Consider the following 23,377-nt stretch of genomic DNA (forward strand, 5'->3'; position numbering starts at 1 on the left):
GAGCGACCGCTTCTGAGGAGCTCAGGACGGTCACAGCGCTTGAACAGGGCGGTAGAGCCTAACTTTCAGTGGGAGGGAGGAGCAGCTGGGAGGCGGGAGCGGGGTGGAGAGCTGGGCTGGGAGGCACAACAACAAACAACAAAATGGCAGCAAGCCAAAAGCCTAACACAACGAGATTGGGGCACAACCTGAATAATGGCTAGGAAATGGGCAATGGCACCAGCACAATCAGGCACAAATTGATTAAGTAGGCAAAGGCAGCAACGCGCTATTGATTAATAATTAATGCGCACTTTGGCAGTATAGCGCTATGATAAATGTAATCAGCAATATAGCGCTACGATAAATTTAAACAGCAATCAGGCACAAAAAAAGCAGAAGTAATGCGAGCTATGCGCTATTGATTTCACAAGCAAAGAGCAATCTGGCAGTATAACGCTACGATACCAGATTCCAGGTCAGAGCAGGGAGCAGTGTGAGGAGCGACCGCTTCTGAGGAGCTCAGGACGGTCACGTTACGTACACGATCCCCTTAGGGCATGTATGTCTGCAACATGTGCACCCATACACAATTGAGGGGTGCAACAGGGTGTCAAAGTGACACCCTGCCACCCTTCAATGTTTCCCCCTTTTACCGAATCGGTAAATACCGATTCGGTAATTGGCATTCATTCCTATGGGCCTCCAGGCCCATAGGAATGAATGGCAATTACTGAATCGGTATTTACCAATTCGGTAATTACCGAAACTTACCGATTCGGTAATTTTTTCAGTAAAATTACCTACATCCCATTTGCCTGTTCGGTAATCTGGGATTACCTACATCGGGCCCTTAAAGAGGTGTAAGATGGAACAAGGGAAGTGATTACTCTGTAATTCTATGGTGTTAGTGAATTTACTAGCCCACATCAAAAGATGAATCTTTTGATTATTAAGAATTGTAGAGTGGGTGGGCATGGAAATGTCATGTTTACAGCAGGTGAGAATCTACAGCAATCATATAAATTCAGAGTCACCTCAGTAGACTCTACAGATATGACAATTTGAAATGGATCAGAGGGCATCATTTGCAGCTCATGAAGCTACGGAAGTGACAGGTGTTTTGGCATTATGGAGATCAGGTATTCAAAGACAGGACCTTGAAGTCCACAGAAGGAGATCCTGGCACACCTGAATGAGATGCAGCACTGGATTGATGGTTTCATTTAATGATATCGCATACACACTTGGGGCGTTCTCTATCCTTGCTTTGTTTTACTTTTCATCTGCCTTATCCTACCCCTTGGCCTACTGGAAAGGCCCTGTGACTCACCATCAAACTTGACATTCAGCATGAACTCCTTGTAAAATTTCTTGCCATTGACAGGCTTCATGGCATCACAAAGTCGCGTTGAATTGGGGCACAGGGCCTGGTGCATGTTGTGCAGCGCATTTGCCATGGCATAAACAGCATTTACAACGAACATGATCTTAGACTCTTGCTCAAACTTCACTGCCTTGAGGGAGTTCATGCCGCACTCCTGATTCTGAAGACTACAGTGGAACTTGTATCCCCAGAACTCACGGAACCAGGGGTTACGGCTGTTGTTGTACGGGTCCAGGTTTCTAAAGTACACAGAAAACTCTTGGATTGGGTAGGCAGCTAGCTCAATTGTAATAGCGCCATCAGCCACTTCCTCTGATCCAGTGACCACACTCTCAAGGGCACCCCAACCATCACTTGCCACCCAAGTGAAGGATGTGTTGATGCGCTGGGCAGCAGCCAGGAGCTCCCTGGCATCTTCAATCTTGGTGAAAAGGACCACCACTCGGGCGCTGGGTTTCTGCATAAGGGCCCTGATCACACCTTCAAAGGTCTTCTTGTTCATGGATCGCCCCACCTTCTCGGAGGTGGCAATGCAGATGTTGCGGGCACGTGCCTCATGTTCAAAGGCTTCAATGCCAGTCTCACCATAGTCACCCTCAGAGGCAACAGTAGAAACATAGGTCCAGTTAAAGAAGCGAAGAATCTCAGCCATTGCCTTGGCCTGGTAAAAGTCTGGTGGGACAGTGCGGGCAAAGTAGTCATAGCGTGTCTTGTCGCTGAGCTTGGCACTGGTGGAGGCATAGCTGATCTGCGGGATCTGGAAAAGACGGAGCAGGTTGGCCACCTGAGTATGAGAAGAGAGAAAATATGGGTCAGGCAGCTACTCATGTAAACATATGCAACAAATATTCACTGTTCTTTACACAGGCACCATGTTTACTGGGTCCTCTTACACAACTGTACAAGAATCCTCCTTGTTTCTAATTAAACAGGCGCAAGATGATTTCTCATTAATTCTAATTGCATATTTAAGCTGTACCCTTAGTGCTCCTAACCCACACATGAGAGGCCACCTAGATACCCCAATAGGAAAAGCATTGTTTGACTTGGCTATAACTTTGGTGTTGTTTGACCAATCTTCATGAAATTCTCTCAAAAAAGTGTCAAGGCTGTATTGTTATGGAAAGTTTGTAGGTGATCCGTGCAGAGGGAACCGAGAATTTGGGGCGCCAAATCAGGTTGCATTTGTAATGTTCATTCCCATGGGAAACTTTAGCCACGCCTACAGCCCGAACTGCTGAACAGACTTACACTAAATGTGGCAGGGAGGTAGATGTTGGTTCAAGGAAATGCCTTTTACTCATTTGGTGTAAATCTATTGAGTAGTTTTTGAGAAATTTATGTTTACAATTATAGTGATATCTCTGGTGGTGAAGTCTTGGCGAACAAAGAGAGCTCGTCCAGGGAAATGCACTGCTTTGATTGGCTGCTTACACTTCAACCAGGAAGTGTTGGCAGCCATCTTGGGACTCGGCTTCAAGCCGAGTCCCCCCAAAAAAGTGAAAATAAAGAAAAGGGGGCAGAGTAGGAACACCCTTACCCCAAGCCATGGTCTTGGGATCGCTCTGGGACCCTGCCATGGCATAAAACCATTTTTTTAAATTGTCGCTCTTGCTTGTTAATAACCCCTGGGTGGGCCAGGTTCTGGGGGCATATAATGTATGTAGGAGGGGGCACCTGGGGCCCCCCTTCAAGGGCTTATTAAAGCCCCGGCGACTGCCACCCCTCCAGGGCAATTATTTATGCGGGTGGGCCCACTGGAACCGCCCATTGTCCTGGGGACTGCCACCTCCCCGGGGCTAATTTAAAGATTATGGGGGGCCTTGTGTAACCCCCCTGCCCCAGGAACCACCACCTCCGGGGGCTAATTTCAATATTATGGGGGGCCTTGCTGGCCCACCTGCCCCAGGGACTGCCACTTCCCTGGGGCTAACTTAACTAATCTAGGAGGGCCTCGCAGATCCCCCCCCGAGCCAGGGCGCCTCACCTTCCTGGGGCACAGGCATTACAAAATAAATTGGTGGAGGCCCTATGACCTCACCGCAGCCCCGGGGACTGCCACCTTCCCGGGCTAACTGCAGTAATAATGTGTTGGGGGCTCCGCCCACCCCAACCAGGCCCCCGGGACCGCCACCCCCCTGGGGCATACATACACTAATTCAGGGGGTCTGTTGCTGACCCTACCGCCACCTCCCCGAGACGATATACAAGATGGGAGGAGGGACCGTGCAACCCCCCTCCACGAGCCCTGCGTCCCTGGGGAAAGCCACCCCCCTGGTACGACTCCAGCAATGTGCTGGGGTGCCCACCCCGGGACATTGCAGTCTGCTATGGCATGGCTCCCGCCATGCCATAGCAAACACTGCTCTGCTGCTCTCGCTTCCATGAAGTGGAACAGAATTGCTTTTGGACCGCATGTTTGCAGCTCCCTTTGACCAAAAGCTATGCCTACTCCCGCAGGAGCCAGGTAACCAGCAGGGACTGGGTGGGCCTTGAGGCTCCTCTAGTGGTCCCCAACAAGCTGCCCCTGCCCCGTGGGATGGGGTCCCGAGGGAAATATCGGCCCTGGGAGGAAGGGCGCACTGGCCCGCCCCCCCACCCTATTTAAAAAAAAAAACATTGAAGGCCTTTGCCAGGGAAAGGGGTTCCCGGGGGCAAAATCGGCCTTTGGATGTGAGCCCCACAGGGTCCAAAATGGCCCTGGAGTGTGGCCCCTTGGACAGCTCCCTTTGAAATGAAAAATAAATAACAATAAAGGCCGGCACCTGGGAGATGGGGCACTCAGGCCAAAATAAGCCCTGGAAGGGGGCTGTGCTGCCCACTCCCATTTTTAAAATAAAAACATTTTAAAAAGGATCAGGCCCTGGGGGATGGGGTCCTCAGTCCCAAAATGGTCCGGGGAAGGGTGGCCACATGGCACCACCTTCTTAAAAAAAAGCCACAACTCGTGTAGAGTCTCCACTAGTCTGCAAATGCGCCTCCTGGTGTGCTCCTGGTTGGGGGATGAAGTTTCCTTGGCTGCTGAGGGTCCTTAGGGGCCAAGAAGACCTCCTGTTACCTCCAGTAAGCCGCACACAACAGGATTGTTGAGAGGTGGTCAGAGGCCACACCCTTTTCTCCACCACTCTGCAAATGTGCCTCTTGGGGCATTGCTGGTGGGGGGGTTGACGTCCCCTTGCCACCTGAGGGCCTCAGGACTAAAGTGGACTTCTTTTACAAGCAGTAGTGCACCCGGAGGCATGTTTGCAGAGTGGTGGAGAAAGGGTGCATGGCCTCTGCCCACCTCTCAGCAATCCAGCTGTGTGGGCCTTACTGTTGGTAACAGGAGGGCTAGTTGGCTCCCAAGGACCCCCAAGAGCCAAGGGGATTTCATCCACCAAATAGTAGTGCACCAGGATGCGCGTTTGCAGAGTGGTGGAGAAATGGAGCATGGCCTGCTATCAGATCTCAGCAATCCTGCTGTATGGGATTTACTAAAGGAAATAGATGGGGTAGGTGGTCTCCAAGGGTCCTAGGTAGCCAAGGGGACTTCATCCCCCTACTAGCAGTGCGCCAGGAAGCTTGTTTGCAGGGTGGTTAGAAAGGTGGGGCTTGCTATCAGATCTCAGCAATCCTGCTGTATGGGACTTACTGGAGGTAATAGGAGGGGTAGTTGGGCCCCAAGGACCCTCAATAGCCAAGGGGACTTCATCTCCCTACTAGTAATGTGCCAGGAGGTGCGTTTGCAGAGTGGTGGGAAAAGGGGTGTGACCTGCTATCAGATTTCAGCTATCCTGTTGTATGGGACTTATTGGAGGTAATAGGAGGGGTAGTTGGCCCCCAAGGATGTCCTTGGGGGCCAACTACCCCTCCTGTTACCTCCAGTAAGTTCCACACAGTAGGATTGCTGAGAAGCTCTCAGAGGCATGCACCCTTTCTCTACCACTCTGCAAACATGCCACCTGGCACAGTACTAATTGGGGAAAGAAGTCCCCTTGGCTCCAGAGGGACCGTGGAGCCAAGTAGCCCTCATGGTACCTCCTGCAAGTCCTACACAGCAGAATTCCTGTGAACTGGTCATAGGCCCCACCCCCTTTCTCCACTATTCTGCAAACATGACTACTACTTTAAAAAACATAGAAATTCACTGAAAAAAACTAAGGTTACAGGAACGTTATAGTTAGGAATTAGCATTTAAAAAACCATAGAAATTCACACAAAAAAAACAAAGGTTACAGGGGTGTCATAGTTAGGAAATGTAATTTTAAAAAACCTTGGAAATTCACTGCAAAAACTAAAGGTTACAGGGACGTTATAGTTAGTCTGACATTTCACTCTCACAAAACCAGAGAAATTCAGGAGTAATTATTAGCTGAGTGATGTTACTGACCATGTCATGAGTGATGTAATATGTGAGGTCATAAGCAGTGCATTGAGGGGGCGCAAGTTATAGTTAGCTCAGCTAACTATAACTGCTGAATTACTCTGGTGTTGTACGAGTGAAATGACAGCCTAACTGTAACGTCCCTGTAACCTTTGTTTTTTTTTAGTGCGTATATATATATATATATATATATATATATATATATATATATATATATATATATATATATATAGTCACTCCAAGGTTGTCCACCTTTGAATAGCACACGAGCAGCAGCTTGATTTATGTGTAGGTGAGGACGGGGATCCGCTTGTAGATGCCGCTCCGTAATGGATCTGCCCGACGCGTTTCAAAGCTCCATATGCTTCTCTTCAGGGGCTTTAACGGAAGCGGTGTGCGCAACCGCTAACCCACTTCTCCATTTTCCATATGACACACCCACCAATGGGAGGCTCAAATGAGACTGTGCATTATGGGAAGTGTGGTGCGGAAAGCACATAATCAAGTCCTGTATGGACCCCGCAAGTGGGCCCGTCCTCGATCCCGTGTACGGCTGCTGTTTCACTTCCGTGACCCCCAAGGATTTAGTAAAAGACAGAGCAGCTGTTTGAAGCAGTGGCTACGTTACTACAGAGCAGGCAGCATCCAGCATGACTGCACCTGCCTGCAGTGGTTATCTGGGTGGGTCCAAGGAATCCTTTTTCGTCCCTTTCAGAGGGTACCCATGAGGGACGCACAGATTGTGTGCCACCTCTTTGTGGGTCACAGTCTGTGAGCCTCCTGATTGCTTTTTTGCTTCTGTGTCCACTTTAATTACATGGCACATGTGTAGGAGGAATGTATTTCCTTAATTTGCATGGGACTACATCCCCGTGCAAATGCAAATGAGGGTACGCCCTATTAAGATACCACTGGCGCGATCTGTTTTACAGAAGGGGCTGCATAAGCATCTGCAGTCCTTTTCATAAGGTTAAAGTGCCCCACGGGCCCAGAAATTGGGCACACATGCTCGATGCATTGGGTACTTCATGCAATAGGGCCACTTGGTTGATCTAAAGCACATAGCACAGCTGGCAGCATTATGCCATTAATGTGGGCTGCTCCTCTGAAGGTTTTCCCACAGTATATATACAATGTCTGGCTGTTTAATATAGCCTTATAGCCCGCCGTAGCGGGCTATACCGGCTATTAAAGGCCCGCTGAATCGTTAAAGGCCCGAGCCGAAGGCGAGGGACTTTAACAAAACAGCGGGACTTTAATAGCCGTATAGCCCGCTACAAAGGGCTATGAGGCTATTAGAACATTCTGCCACTAGAGGGCAGAATGTTCTAACAAATTAAACAAAGGGTTCTCGAAGATCGAGGGGATATAAATCCCCTCGAACTTCGAGAAGCCTTAGTAGAACATTGGAATGTTGCTCTGCGGGCCTTTACCTGCCCGTAGAAGCAGGGAGCACTCCATTGTCTGCAATGGAGCTCCCAACATTCCAATGTTCTAATTTAAATTCATGCAGGATGCCCTTCTGTCACTCATGTGTGAGCTTTGGGGTTATACAATTGTCAATGAAAGAATATCTCTCCAGGGCACTTCAGACCCAGCTGTCTCTACATGATAGTAAACGAAACTGTACGATAATAAGTAACTGTCATCTCTCGCGTTTGTAGCTGTTTCACACGTCTGTTACAACACTTGCATATGCTCAGCTTCAAGTTTGCAAAACATGAAAACACTTCCCACGTGGGCCACAGTGCATTCACACTCTTTATCTACTTGCTTAATGCTTGAGCGTCCTATCCTCGCTTCTTTTCTCATGTGTCTCATTCCTAAGCACATCAACAAATCATGACAAAACCCAGTGCTGGAAAGTAAAGGGATCTTTCTGGGTCCTGGTTCAAGCAACTATTTCTGGGATGGATCTGTGATCCGGCCACCCCAGGGAAACATGCTAAGTTTATTCTGGTGTCATTTTCCGACATCGGGACACAATTCAGCAGCACCTGCATGTTGTCTACATTCCGTTCTATGCAGAAACCTGCAGGCGTCTAGGGGGTTTCTCATTTTTACCTCTACACTGATTCAAAGGGCAATCGGTCCTTCTTTTCTTCCAGTATCATCCTGGCTGGTAGCCATCTGGAGCCTAACACATAGGGCCTCATTTATGAGAAATGACGCATCGCTGCGTGAAAGCAGCGATGCGTCACTTCTCAGTGCGCACTCCTTGCGACATTCCTGATGCGTCATATTTAATGTATGACGCATCATGTCGCAAGGAGTTACAGATACGTCAGTATTTCTGACGTATCTGTAAGCGCAAAAGTGACGCATTGCTGGAGTGTGTCACAAAAGTGACGCAACTCCAGCAATGCGTCCTTTCACATGGGGCAAGCCCCATTTGAAAGGGCCTGCGTCAGTCTTACGCCTGCTGTGAGGCAGGCGCAAGATTTTGACGCAACGGCGTCCTAAAAGTGACGCAGTAAAATCTCATAGATTTCACTGCGTCACTTTTACAACCCTTCCTTGCGTCAATACGCCCCCCTTGCATACATTATACCTGGCGCAGGTATAATGTAGCGCAGGGGTTTACAAAGTGACGCATCTACCTAAATGCGTCACTTTGTAAATATGGCACAACAAGGAGCATTTTTTACGCCACTGGTGCGTCACAAAAAGTGACGCACCAGCGGCGTAAAAGTGACGCACAGCCTCATTAATGCAATGGAAGGAAACAATAGCACAAAGCGTATGACTTCACAAGTATTTTAGATAAATTATGACTATGACTTGGAGGCAAGTGTTTGACTCTGTTCAACCCCCCCAAGTAAGGGATGTGCATGCACTTGAAGAATGCAAGATATATCTGCGTGTATGAGTCATTACACTAATAATGATTTACATAGCATCTACTGATTTCTTTTTCAGTTCTTTTATAGCACTACCCATACCAGTGCAGGGTGTCAGAGCACTTTACATCACAAACAGAAAGACACAATAAATCATACAAGTGTATAAATCAGTGTACAGAAAATGTTACTTAAAATAATGAGAGGTATAAAGTGTAGGAATATCATCATCATCATCATCATTGATAACTTTATTTTGGTCAGAGACCATACAAGTGCAGATAAAATACATACAAAGCACAGTTGATTAAAACAATAAACAGTTAGCAGCTAATATTGGTCGTAAAAATGGATTAAACTAAGAAGTTATCATGAGCATAGGATTTAAAAAAAATGATCAAAGGTATTAACATTGGTATTAAACAAAGCCTTTCCTTCTACGCCACATACCATGTAAAAAGACGATGGGAGGCGAGGTATCATACATTAGAACTCTACACGCCTGCATGCAATGTCTGAAGCCCAAGTTCCTACATAATGGAATCAACCAGCATTTTCTTATTGTTGCGTACGCTGGGCAAAAGAACATAACATGGGAAACATCTTCTCGCATATGATTACATGCTGGGCAGGTTCCATTTTCTGTTTTAGCCCATTTCAAAGTAAATGCCCTGATTGGCAGGCAGCCATGCCTCAGTTGGGTACATAATTTCCTCGCAAGATGGGGTTGGATTACGTCTAGGAATTCCTCTAATCGTGATTCATATTTTACTAACAGGAACTCTACAGACAGCCTGCCCTGGGTTGTTGATCGCTGTAGGGCAAGTAGATTATGTCGCCTCACCAGGGTTAGCTGCTCCGACCTGGGCATCCTCGGACAGCTCAAATCGGGGGTCTCCCATAGCTGGGGCAAGCCTACCTGGGTGGTAAGGGCCTTGATGTGGAATAACCAAGGGATATTTTTCTTTTTTATTTGTTCCCAAACCTCTAAAAATTCTGCTCTTTAGGGGGCCAGTTCCGGTACTGACCAGAACCTCTTCCAATAGAGATGGGGTCGAGCTGCTACCAATTCCTCTATGGACTCCAGCCCCAGATCCAGTCGCAAGGGGATGAGTGGTGTGCTCTGAGGTAAGCCCACCAGATTCCTCATAAAGGACTGTTCGACCCTCAGGAGGGTGGATGTGTTCTTATGTCCCCAGAGTTCAGCGCCATACATTGCGGCTGTCCTTGCCTGAAGTCCATAGATTTGAAGAACCGGGGCAGCCGGTTTAAAATCTGATGTTCTGTGAAGCTTGCTAATACCCCCTACTATTTGCGATAGTCTAAGAGCAGATTTAGTGATTTGGTGGCCCCAATCAAAATCTTCTGTCAAGGTGATACCAAGATAGACAAACGTTTTGACCCGTTCCAGGGGAATGCTGTTCAGGACGGAATTTGGGCGGGTCTGCCTCGGGGGATTGAAGATCATATACTTGGTTTTATCCAAGTTAACCTCCAATCCACGCGAGGCACAGAATGTTGCAAACCTGTCCAAAGTGCGCTGGATGCCCGATGATGTTTTGGATAACAACAGAGTGTCATCCGCAAACATCCGAGTGGGCACCCGCCCAGTGGCCAGCCAAGGAGCATCATTGTCTTTTACACCATTTAAGACGTCCACAAGGCCATTGATGTAAAGGCAGAATAACGTGGGGGCCAGGACGCACCCCTGTCGCACACCCTTAGAGACAGGGAAACGAGCTGAGAGATCCCCATGTCTCCCACACCTAACTTGAGCATAATTGCCAACATGCAATCTAGTCAAGATGTTCAATAGATAGGGCGGGAGACCGAGATCTGCCAATACTTTCCACAATTTTTCCCTGGGGACAAGATCAAAGGTGGCCCGCAGGTCCACAAAGACAAGGTAGAGGCTGTCACCCTCCACTTTTGCCGTTTTCCAGAATAGCACCTGGAGCCGAAATATTTGATCCAGGGTAGAGACACCTGACCTAAACCCTGCCTGAAGTGTAGTCAATATTTCGTATTCCTCCATCCACCCTTGGATCCTGTCCAGTATGATCCTACCCATTAGTTTTGGTGTTGTATCTATAAGGCTAATGGGCCTATAGTTTGATGGGGTTAGGGGACAACCCTTCTTGTAAATGGGGATGATCTCAGCTCCCAACCAGGTGTCTGGTGGATCAGACCCCATAAGGGCCGCATTAAACAGGATAACCAGGTATGGTGCCCATATTTTAGGTTGGGAACGAAATACGTCCCCAGGAAATTTATCAAGGCCGGGGCTTTATTGGGGAGCAGCCTTGCTATGGCAGACTCTACCTCCTTTAGGATGATGGTCTCTGGCGTTACAGAATGATATGCGTCCCGAACGTCCTGGTGGTCCAACCGCCGCCCCGCGCCCGAGGCCCCCAACAATCGATACTCATGGTGGGGTCTTGGGCGGTGGGCGGACGAGGCACCCTTGCTTTCCCCGGGGACAGATCCAGCACCCCTGCTGTGGCAGACTTTACCTCCCTCAGAGACATAGTCTCTGGGATTGCAGAGTGGCTCTCGTCCAGAACACCCCGGTGATCTAAGCGCTGTCCAATGCCCGAGACCCCCATCAATCGATACTCATGGCGGGGGTTTGGGGCGGTGGACGGAGGAGGCACCATTGCTTCTCCCGGGGACAAATCCATCACCCCTACTGTGGCTGACTCTATCTCCCTCAGGGCGATAGTCACTGGTGTTGCAGAATGGCACTCGTGCGGAACATCCCGGTGAACCAACCACCGTCCCACGGCCGAGGCCCCCACCAGTCGATACTCATGGCGGGGGTCTGGGTCGGTGGACAAAGTGGGCACCACAGCTCCCTCCAGGGGCAAGTCCATCATCCCTGGCGTACTATGCTCGACGGAGGGTTTGGAACCTAAGCAAGGCACATCACCTCGCTCCAAGTTTGCATATAGCGCTCCAAAGTGTGCCTCCCACACTGAAGGCGCAATATTCGGGGAAATGGCCTCACCTCCCCCATTCACACCTGAGCTTACAATGGCCCAGAACAACTTAGCATCCTTACAAAGGAGCGCATATCTCAACTCCTCCCACCTCGTTTCCTCCCAGTCCCTCTTTCCCCTGACAAGTGCCTTTTTATAGAGCAATCGAGATAGCCTAATTCCTACATTATCTTTAGTTTTAATTGCCAAGAGGAGGTTTTTTTTGCTTTCCTGCAGGTGTCATCATACCAGGGGTGTGTCTTAGCCCGATGTGGTTTATTCCCTCCTTCCGGACAAAACACATCCCCTAGTGCAGTGGTTCCCAAACTTTTTTCACTCGTGGCTCCCTTAACCTAATTGGCAGTTGGCCGTGGCTCCCCACCATTTTTTTTTTTTTTTTTTAATCGGTGGACGGGTAGGGGGATGTAAGCACGACATCGGGAATACTTCCTGTTGGCTTCCTAAATTAATTGGGATGGCAGAGCCCACTGGTATTATCATTTTCAAACTATTACTCATGAAAGGCTAGTCTGGCTGCTAGTTGTGACAAATAAATACAATAGCCGAGGGGCATCGGTGGATGCTACAGATGTGGGGTATGAAGGGCGGAACAAAAGAAATACAGTAGTTGTGCAGCAGGAGAGGTCACAAGCAAGATGAACAGACAGTAGAGCCAGGAATTGCCAGAAGAGGGCTGGAGCAAACAAACCAACGGTACAGCTTTAAATCAAATAAAAGGCAAGTTATTAACTGCAGCTGGAGAAGCGGAGTCAAGAATTACAGAACTGCTAGCAGACAAGCTGAAGCAAGAGATGCAAGCAGGAATGCAGCAATAGACCATGCAGCTGGAGGAACTCAACAAAAACAAACTATAGTAGGGTTTCTGCAATGAGTGTAACAGGAACTGAAGCAGAAGAGGAGTGGGAGCTGCAGCACAAATAGCAAAAATAAGAAATATTGCAGGTGTACAGGGAGAGATACTCTCTATGAATTAATGAAAGGGCATTTGTAAGCGATCATCATGGTCATAAAACTGTCAGAGAAGAGAACTGGAACTTCCACCTATAGGTCCAGCATTTATCTCTATTGGGCAAGGCAGACAAAGACTGCAGTATCCATGGTAGATCACAAAATGAAGCTACCTGCACCCCTTGCTCCATTTTTTATGACAAGAAACGAATGAACTTGAAAAAGATTTCCTTATTTTGAATACTGCCGTGAATGCTACCAATGCATTGTGTGCTATTTCTGGATGCACTGCTTGTGCATTGCAGTGCTGGGAAGGAAAGGTTTGATGATGGCAAGGGTTCTGCAGCTAGCAGTAGTGACACAAGGCCCAGTGGGGACAGAGTTTTGAACCTCAACCCAGGAAGCCCGTTCAAAGTTCTACTCAATTCGCGCAAATAGCTGTACCTCTCTGCTGAAAACGGAATTAATTTACTTTTGAACTTATTGTAATTTGGAGCCGTAGCCTTTGTGCATGGGATGAGAGCTGCCTGGCACCCTGAAGTTCATATTAAAAGTCACGGATGAATATCAAAGCAGACTGCAAGCCCGCGTCCTGCTGCTCGTCCCGTCTCCCTCCTCCCCCCACCCGGCAGGCGGCACTTGGAAGAGACCTGTAGCCCGCCGCCCCCTGTTCGCAGGACACCAGGCCTGAGATCACATCTCTGAGAGAATTTATATCCACTTTCCACATCTATAAAAAAATTAGGTTACGTGCCATGTTTTGCCTCCGAAAACATTGTGTACATTATGTTTCTAGCAACAAAAGTTACAGTTCCATAACATCATGGGACCTTTGGGATATAAAGACTACTGTGAAAATATAATATCTGGCCTTCGAGAATTAGTCTTTCGCAACTGCCTTTCAAACTGATGTCCAATGAACCCAAGCGCATAGTCAGTGTGAGTACAGTAGGTAGAATTTCCAATGTATGAAGCTTAGATAGACTGCAGTTCAAAGGAGGTGTTCTGCTGTATATCGTTTTTTTTTATCTAGAATCTTTCTTGCATATCTCTTTTTATTTTGTCAAGTATCCCAAAAACACGCAGTGCACTTTTTTCATTCGCACGCCTGACAATGTGACTTTTGTCTACATTGAAGGACCTTCAAATAAAACCGAATTATACATAATCCTCCTTCTGCTCAGATGAGATGTATTGACTTCAATGATAGCAGCGAGGCGATTCATAATGTTTGTGACACCTGACTGATACCGGTCTCCCCATGTAGGAAAAGAAAGAAAATGGGGCTTGGCTTGATAGAAATGAAAGCCTGTGCGTGACGTTTGTGTGTTTATTCATGCATGAGTGTGCGTGTAATCATGTGTTTTGTTTTTATAGCACACTATCACTCTGGAGTTCTGGCACTCTGCACTTCTGACGTCGCTGCACATTTTTAGTCTAAAAGTCAAAAGCACTTGGCAAGGGCTCTCGGAAAAGAGACATGTCGGAGAAGAAACATGTAGATCGTGAAGGGGGAGGCCGCACGTGCAGCATGTTAGCAGTGGACGATGGCAGAGGTGCCCGGACGGTAAAACCTGATCTCTTTGGCCAGACAGAGGAAGGCTAGCGTAGAGGAATGAACACACATATTAAACTATTTTTTTTCTCTGTCTTGACCGCACATAACTGTTTGTAACTTCTGAAGAGGGTCCCACGAGGCAAGGCAATACCACGGCGGGCGAGCTGCGTCTGCCAGTAATGGCGCAGAGGCTACATCTGCGAAAACACGTACTAAGCTGCAGTATGTTCATCCTGCATTCAGGCCCTGGTAGGGCCTCAAAAAGACGTATGATATTTACTGCCTACACACGGCCAGACGCTTTTATTTCCACGTCGTGCGCGGCGCCCCTGGCAACTGATAACGGCGCACCAGGGCGCCGCGGCGCACAGTTTGGGAACCACTGCCCTAGTGCGAGAGCCAACTGTTTATGGATTTCCACGGCTTGACCGTGGGAGCCCAAATCTCCCATCTCAGTAATCAGAGGTACAGCAATCTGGTATATTTCAGCGAGCCTGCTGGGGAGTCCTGGAAATGAGGCCATTTAACCCTACGCCTATTATTGGCTACCATAAGGGGCAAGATATCTGTGTTAAATTCAGCATCAGGGTTTGTCAACCCGAAGGTCCCTGGATTAAGTGTTAAAACGAGAGCATTATGGTCGCTATCTTGCCTTGGTAAGACCCTAAATTCGATCAATCTATCCCAGTGTTTTGCTTCCATCATTATATAATCAATGATGGAAGTTTTCTCTGCCCTGTTAAACGTGGCTGACCCCGGTCGGTCAGGGTCCAACCTCCCATTGCACGCCTGCAGAGACGTTGCAAGGGAGAATGATTTAATTTGCAGCACCAGCGGGCTCCATGCCCTGACAGAGGGGATCTTAGGGTCGGGGGTGCGCCAAAACAAGTCCTCATCATCCTGTTCGCCCAACTCTAGGCTGACAAGGGGCTCGAACTGACAATTAAAGTCACCACCAAGGACTATAACGATCGAAGGGTCAAGTGCCTGGATGAAGTGTTCTAATACATTGATTGTGTCCGATTCCTGCCCATTCCTAGCTGGCCTAGAGTAAATATTTATTATGGCTACTTGGGGCATGCTTTGAGGGGTCAAGAGCATGCATTGGACATCTGGGGAGTTAGTTGATATTTGGGCTGCCAGGACTCCCAGGTGCATACCCACCCAGCTCGATAACCCACCCAATGGTCTTCCTCTACCCCTAGTTGTTGCCAAGATGTCAAAGGTTGCATAGCCTGGACTTGCACTCTCCTCCAGTGCCCAAGTTTCCTGCATCAGGCAGATGTCATGTAATGCCATAAAGAAACCCCATTCAGGCGTAGGCTATTTATTTTTTAACCCGGCTATGTTCCAAGAGAGGATTTTTATACTACCGTCGACTACCCCAGCTTTGGCTGGTGATTTCCCTTTTCCTAAGGTGGGGCCGCTATCACTAGTGGTGGTCCCTGACTGAATTTTCCCTTCCCATGTCTCCACGCTAGATACGGCCACAGTGGGGGTACGAGCTCCCAACTGATGCACCATTTCCCCCTTTTCTCTCCTACTCTCCCCAATCAAGAGTTGGGGTACTATTGCATATCCGGGGGCAGTGGTTATATCATTTCTCTCCGATGCTATTACAAATGTGGCTAGTCCACTGGCAGTATTTGGTAGGGAGTTCTCATTCTCAGGGCGTCAATCCACCTGTTCCAGCACACTGAACCTGTTTCTTTGGGGAAACAATGAAAGTGGAGGAATATGAGTGTCGGTCCTCCCAAGTTGTTATCCCCTGCTGCATTCTGCATGGATGGCTACTATGGCCCTCACCGTAGTGGACAGTTTTGCTTAGACCAGTCCTCAAGTGAGGGGTAGGATAGAAGTATGGCAAATGGAGGGGAAGGATTTGGGTGTTGGACCAGGTCGAACATATACTACAGATGTGTTCTACGGTGCTGGTGTGCCTAAAGTTTATTACTACACAGTTTCCTGCAATGGTTTTGGGTCCCCTCCCGATCCATTCTATTCTTCTAACAGAAAATTTAATTTTCTTGCTTCTGGGGCGCGGTTTGGTAGCTACATTGATTACGGGGCGAGGGGGGATCTGGGAGCATGGAAACTAACATTTACATCTATAGGAACCTGAGCACAAGGCAACTCAGCAAAGGATGATATAAGGAAGGAACTGGAGTCAGGGGGGTTAATTGTAACTGTTGAGTAGTCCCCCACTTGCTGTAGCGGAGGGACAGCAGGAGTAATTGATAATCTCCTCTCTGTGTTTTCTATAGCAGTTGCCACAACCCCAATAGTTTTCTGAAGTATCTTGTCAATAGCCGTTAGGCTAGGAAGGGGTTGTGTTGTCGCAGCCTGGTGCCTAGTCATGGGGCGAGTAGCAGCCGGCTTTTGGTTTTTACCCGTATTGCTCATTATTTTCACAATGGCGGGTGGGGCTAATCCTTGTATACCCAACGCTCCCTCCCGATGTTAGTAAGAGGAATTAAGTGAAAAGGTGTCCACTAAGTGGTGGTTCCAGATAACAATACCTTTGCGTAATTGTCCACTCTTCGCAGTTGTCCTTGCAAATATTAGGGGGTGGCCCGGCCCGACCTCCTCTGGCCCCTGACGGTCACAGACGGCCCGCCCTTTGCCCGGGCTTAGCCCGGCGCACATCCGCGCGCGTCCAGAGACGCGGGAACTAGAATGCTCTTTTGAGCGCCGCCTAGCGCCAAACCAACGTGTGCTTCTTCCGGCCATTGGGGCACCTGGGAGATATAGTCCCCCCCCTCGGCGGCTGCGCTCTGGAGTGACGGTAGGCAGCGGCAGCGGGGGGGACCGATGTCAGTCAATCCCGTGGCCCAGGAACGTTACAGGTAAGATAGCCCCAAACAGTGCCTCGTATAAAATAATGCTCTGCCCAGAGTTCAACGTGGCTCCCGCTCTGCCGCAACTAGAATGCTCTTTTGAGCGCCGCCAAGCGCCAAACCAACGTGTGCTTCTTCCGGCCGCTGGGGCACCTGGGGGATGCAGTCCCCCCCTCGGCGGCCGCGCTCTGGATTGACGGTAGGCAGCGGCGGCGGGGGGAACGATGTCAGTCAATCCGGTGGCCCAGGAACGTTACAGGTAAGATGGCCCCAAACAGTGCCTCGTATAAAATAATGCTCTGCCCATATCGTCCATACTTGTAGACATTATGGACCTGATTATGGTGGCGCCGAGAGATCCCCTCGGGATGATTCGTTTTGCGCCTAATAAATAATAATATTAATAATTAGGATGTGACTCGGAAAGCCTATGACTGCAGGTAGGAGGCTTTCCGAGTCATATCGTAGGTTCCACTTCTGACCTCCGCATTACAATGCAGGGGGTCGATAGTGAAACCGACCGGCCATTGCGTCTGGATTCCGACTGGCTCAAGGTTCCCGTTGGCTAGTTGGAGGCCTCACTGCAATCCCTAAGGATGGGGTTTCTGCCCGTCGGATTACAATATCAGTTTGCGGCAGGCTTTCCATGTCAGGCTTTCCAAAATGGAAAGTCTGTTGGAAAGTGACTTTGGGGGACCCTAGCAGGGCTCCCTTCTCCCTGCGGCCTCCCGTTGGGGTCCAAGGGGGCACCTGCGGTGCCCCCTTGTTAATCCCTGCACTGTGTGCAAGGATTAACAGAAACTCCCATTTCGTTATGGGAGCTTGTGCTGCGGCCGTAACACCACAAGCTCTCATACAGAAATGGGAGTATGCTACCGCACCATGGGGCATATTCTCAAGGATGTATCGCCGAGTTATCGGCACTTTATCGCGATAAATGTATCGCCCCATTCACAAGCTGGTGCTACCAGCCCATATCACCAGTTTACCCGCGATAGCAGCTGCAAAAAACATCGCCACAGAGGACCCCAGCAACTAACGCTAATGATATGCAGAGTAGGCGTTTCCGTGCAAAAAGCAGCGGCAATGCCACATCACAACATTCTCAGCGACCAGCCAGATCGGCGATAAGACCACAAAACAGTTGATAAGGCACGTTAGCAGCAGGAAATTAAAACCTGCTCTGACCTGGTGTAACGTCGGACTACAACCTGCACCAGAAAAGGGAGCCCAGCCCAGAGCCACACCTGAAAAACAACAGATGCCATGGAGCCAACGATCATGCAGCTCGGATACCCAAGAGGGCCACAACACCCACCGTCACCTCCCGCAGGATCCCCCCACCCCCGTGCCCTACCCTGGGCACCCCCCACCTCCGCCGAACCAAGATATTGCACATCATCGTCAGGACATCATGAGCAAAATCATTCACCTGATGTCGCACTTTTACAATTAACATTCATGTGAGTACAGAAAAGCAGAATTATTCATTCACCATTGAAAGTCCAAACAAAATATCACAATCAGATTTGTCTCCAAACAACTATTTGGAAGAGACATGGCCGGTCATCCCTGGACAATATGTAAGTCACAGTGGAGTAGTGTGGCTCACTGGTTAGAGGCAGCAGACCCGAGAGCAGAAGTCGGCCCGGGACCAGGGTTCAATTCCCGACACGGCAGGGTCGTGGACCTGGGTCAGCGGACTCGATAATTCTCGCTTCGGTGCTTACTCTAATCAGGGGTTCCACTCGGCAACTCTGGGCATTAGCTTGCCTAATCTCCACAACGGCCCCATCAATTCCGGGGATGCCTTGCTCCACCTTGGGGACTCCCAGCAGGGACCATCCCACAGGGAAAGCCAGGACGGGTTCCCCAGAGTTATACAGCGCCAGGAGACCAATGGACAGGTAGCAGTGCGCTTTACAAGCTCAAATACATTTACATTTACAGCCTGCAAGACAATATCCAAGATAAGAAGGTGTGTCAGACACTCATCAAAGGACAGAGAGTGAGAGAAAGAGAGAGAGAGAAAGAAAGAGACTGAACAAGGAGAGCAAGGCCAATCGGGTCCTTGGCTCATACATGTCAACTGCTGCGTGTGTTTCGCAATTGGTGCACCCTAAATCTAAGGCCTGGCATCAATGTCAGCATGAAGGCCACATCACATTTCAGAAATGCAAGCAGTAGTCAAACTAAAATTAGGTATGAAAGCTCCTTTGTCTCAATACACAAGGCGGAAGGACAACTGAACCTCCGGCCTTGGTCTTGAATGCGGCTGGCACCCCCTGAGTGAGATACTATACCAGACTCCGATGACTCCCACACCACGAACTACGCTAATGAAAGACCAACGTGTCCACAACCCACACACACTTGTCCCTGCTCGAGGTACACCTGCATGGGATGCCCTTGACACATTGGTAAAAAAAACACCCATATGTCCAAACGTTGCCCACACATACGACTCATTGCCCAGAGCTGTGGCATATCGTCCACAGAACTGTCGCGGGTCTGAGGATTGCCGGTGCTACAAGACCAACAAATGCAATGGCAGGCAATCCCGGGCACATGCACAACCCCTGTCACGTGGAACTGTACCATGCACGAATGCTGCATCTGTTGGGATCTCTGCCAATGGCAGTGTTGTGAATCAGTTACCGTCTGAGTTTCTGTCTTGCATACGTTACATGCGTCCAGCCCTGGTTCCACTGTCGATCATGCACACTCGAGTGGCCCATGGAGGTCTGCATATCCAACACAACGGTAGCTGAACTGCATTATGACTTGTCTGTGCACCCCCTGTTCTGGAGTTCAACTGGGATGCCTGTGCATGGGATGCCTTGATATGTTGCGTCTGTGCTGGCAGTAGTGGATGGGAGATTCCACAAGTCTTCGTGTGCAGTGACCACATCGAGGCGCTCCCCTATTGGGCTGTGTTGCAGATTGGTGAAACTGCATGGACGGAGCACATCTGACTGGACCAGTTAATGGATTGGCTCTCCCTTGTGTTTGTTGAACTCGAGAACGACTTACTACTGGAACTGATAGCCCATGAAGCTGCGCTCGCATTCATGGACGAGTAACTACGTTCCTGCAGCCACAACTGAATGTCACCCAGAGCACAGGTCCCAACACCTTGTTGCATCTTGGAGGAATGGTCACATATGCCAGAACAACAGTGGACATGTCTGCATTCGCCATGACTCAGAATGCATGTGCGTGCACCTACTCGTGTTGGTACACACCTGTGCAAGGTTATGCAGTCCCATGGGCAGAGCTACACAGCGTCGTTTGGAAACATTCCCAAATCTGACATACTGCTGGAGGGAGAATACACACATGGCAATGTAGCACGACATGTGATCTTGTTGGACCCTTTCACCTGCTTGCTGTCAGCAGAGCACACAGTCAGCGCAGTCGGGTGGTACAGCACTATGCAGATCCCATGGGCTGTGAGTCGTGTCCCCTGACATGGGGCAATGAGCAGACGCCAAACTTCACATGACTCGTCCAGCAAGGCAAGGTGTGCTGAGACCGTTGCCATCCGTAATGATTTGTGTTCATTTTTTAATCCCCATTTCTTGCACCTTGACATGTTCCCATGCTGCGTGTAAGTGTCTTAGGCATTTCTCTACATGTTGTGGCCCTTGCCTTGCCCGTACTGTCACGCACATGCTAATAAAGTCTACGCAACTTCACCAGTGTACAACTGTGATGAGTGTTGATTAGTATGACACATTGTAAATGTAAATGTAAATGTAATTTGCACTTGTATAGCGCCTATCACCCAGGGGTCTCTAAGCGCTGTACGAATACCGCTGTGGAACCCTTCCTGGCCTGTTCCTGTGAGGTGTCCACTCCTGGGCACCCCAATGTGAAGCCAGGCATCCTAGCGTTGTTAGGGCCGGTGTGGAGATTAAGCAAGCTATTGCCCAGAGTTGCAGAGTGGAACCCATGATTAGAGTAGGCACCGAGGCGAGAATTATCAGGTCTGAGGACATTGAGTCCAAGACCCTGCCGCGACGGGGATTGAGCCCTGGTCCCGGGCCAGACCTCTGCCGCTCTAATTGGTGAGCCACACTTCTCCACATTCTCATTGTGTGCCTCAATGAGCATTGTCCGTACACAGGGAGGGACAGACTGCCGCAGGTACATTGGGGGTGAGTCCCTATTGGCAGCTCCACCTCTGTGAGCCAGACATTGTGGTTGGGATAGTTGCAGGTAGACCTGTGCTCTTACGTGTCTTTAGCAATGTGAGTATGGTGTCCAACTTCTTACCATGTGGATTCATGTGATCCATCAAAACAGGCTGTGTCCACACAGATGTGTGTGAGTAGGTCAAGCGAAGAGATGGTCTGTTGCCACATGTGATGGGGATACTACTTCAGGTCTGCTACCGATTTTTTTACATTTCTACACACAGCACTAATAAATACATGGACGTGGGGCAACCTTGAGGGGTTGCGAGATTGTTGTTCATGTGCAAGTTCACACCTTCACAGTCATCTAATTGGCCATGTAGGTCTGGGTCAAACATGGACCTTGATGTCATTTACCAGGGTGTACCTTTTAGTGCAATCAATGTCCCTCCATACAGCCATACTTTTATACTTGATTGAACATAGACATGACACATCTGTGTGATTTCAAATGTTTTATTCATATTCTGTAGGGTGTCGGAGCTGGAGCAGTACATGGCCATGCAAACCCCACATTACATGGTTGCCCCGTATAGGACCAACCAGAGTCCTTGGGGGAATGAAAAGTGAATTGGAAGAGTAAGAGTTCAGTCCGCAACCGGATTGCTGTGTCATTGGTAACCACAGCAGATACGGCAGTCCATGTCAGGGTCCAGGTGAATGTCGCAGAGTGTTTCGGGGGACAGTGGGAGGTGTTTCTCTAGGGCATGATACAGAGGGCTGAACCAGGCAGGGACAGGCCATATGGGAGGGATGGATGCTACAACCTCCTTCCTCACACAGTCATTACCATCTACAGCTTACTCCTCTGATACGTCTTCTGTGTCCAGTGTGTCAGGTGTCTGTGGAGGTGTAATGGCTGCATCACTGTGCCACTGACACATCAGGGGGCGAAGGTGGTAGGGCTGCATCACTGTGTGCCACTGACACATCAGGCTGCGAAGGTGGTAGGGCTGCATCACTGTGTGCCACTGACACATCAGTGGTGAAGGTGGTAGGGCTGTATCACTGTGTGCCACTGACACATCAGGGGGTGAAGGTTGTAGGGCTGCATCACTGTGTGCCAATGACACATCAGGGGGCGGAGATGTGTGTGCCAAAGTTCCTGCAGCAGTTATCTGGTACTGGCTCTGTGGCGCAATTGCAAGATGAGGAACTGCAGGGCATGGAAGATCCCAGCTACATCTCGCTGGTGTTCAGTCGTGGCAGCCATACTTCCAGCCTGCATCGGCTCCATGGTCTCCATTGTCCTTCGCATCTGTGCCACCTCTGTCCAGTCATCACTGGAGCCTGTCTGACTAGACAGTTCTTGTTTTCGAGTAATGGCCCCAGCGATGTCAGCCAAGGATTGTTGGAGAGCATGGAGCGGACAGTGGGTGTCCGTTAGGGAATGTAAGTGGTCCCTGATAGGACTTAGACACCCACGTATGACATCTAGTTTGGCTGCCATGAGGTCGAACCCCACCCGCAGCTGATCAGCCATCCTCTCCTGGCACCCTAACACACTGCGTTGGAAAGCCATGCGTTGGTTGTGGGGGTCCTGTGAGCCAGCCGTGGTGGTGTGTGCTTCCTGCTATGTGGTGTGTGCAGGAGGTGGGGTCACCTCGATGCAGCTGGGCTGCCCTGCTCTTGGTGGTGGGGTGCTGAGGCTGTCTACAATACATTGGAGGGTGTCGGTACAGATGACCAGGGGGTCCTCTTCATCGTCACTGAAAATATGTCTGGTCTCCTGTGCAGGAGGTGTTGATTGTCCCTCTGCAATGTTAATGGGAGATGCAGGTAAACAGTGTATCACATGTATGTTGACGCATTGTACATGTTCCCAGACAGCATGACAATGTACATTGTGACTGTTTTGGAGCAGCTGGCTATTTGATGGGAGACAATGGATATTTCGACTACATGACGGATATGCGGTTGTACTCGTACATTATCATCTCACAGTTTAATGCAATGCCAGATGTGATTGGGAAGTTTCTACGCACAAGTGGCACCAATTGTGTCCAATGTCCTGTGGTGTAAGTGTTGCACTTTGTACCACAATGTCGACAATGTTGATGTGCTGTGATTGCTATGTGTGTGTGCTGTATTGTGGGTGAGTCATCACTGCAGCTCTGATTTAGCGACCCCTTATCCCTTTGAGGCGGGGTGCCTTTGACTTGTGTGCTTTTCGGGTGCTGAGGTGTGGACGACTTGGGTAGGATGACCTGGCGTCCTGGATTTGCCTGGACGGTCCCGGTTTTTCACCTGCTGTCCCGACAGATTTG

General features: G+C 49.3%; 1 protein-coding gene across 1 annotated transcript in view; it reads right to left on the minus strand.

Annotated features, from left to right (window-relative positions):
* Positions 1–23,377, minus strand: part of GRM2 (glutamate metabotropic receptor 2) — a 238,903-nt gene that overhangs the window by 82,001 nt on the left and 133,525 nt on the right. The window contains exon 2 of the mRNA XM_078662234.1: positions 1,313–2,150. Coding sequence (XP_078518360.1) covers positions 1,313–2,150 — 838 coding nt within the window. The remainder of the gene's footprint in view (positions 1–1,312; positions 2,151–23,377) is intronic.

The sequence above is a fragment of the Lissotriton helveticus genome, chromosome 9 (assembly GCF_964261635.1).
Source record: "Lissotriton helveticus chromosome 9, aLisHel1.1, whole genome shotgun sequence".
Taxonomy (NCBI): domain Eukaryota; kingdom Metazoa; phylum Chordata; class Amphibia; order Caudata; family Salamandridae; genus Lissotriton; species Lissotriton helveticus.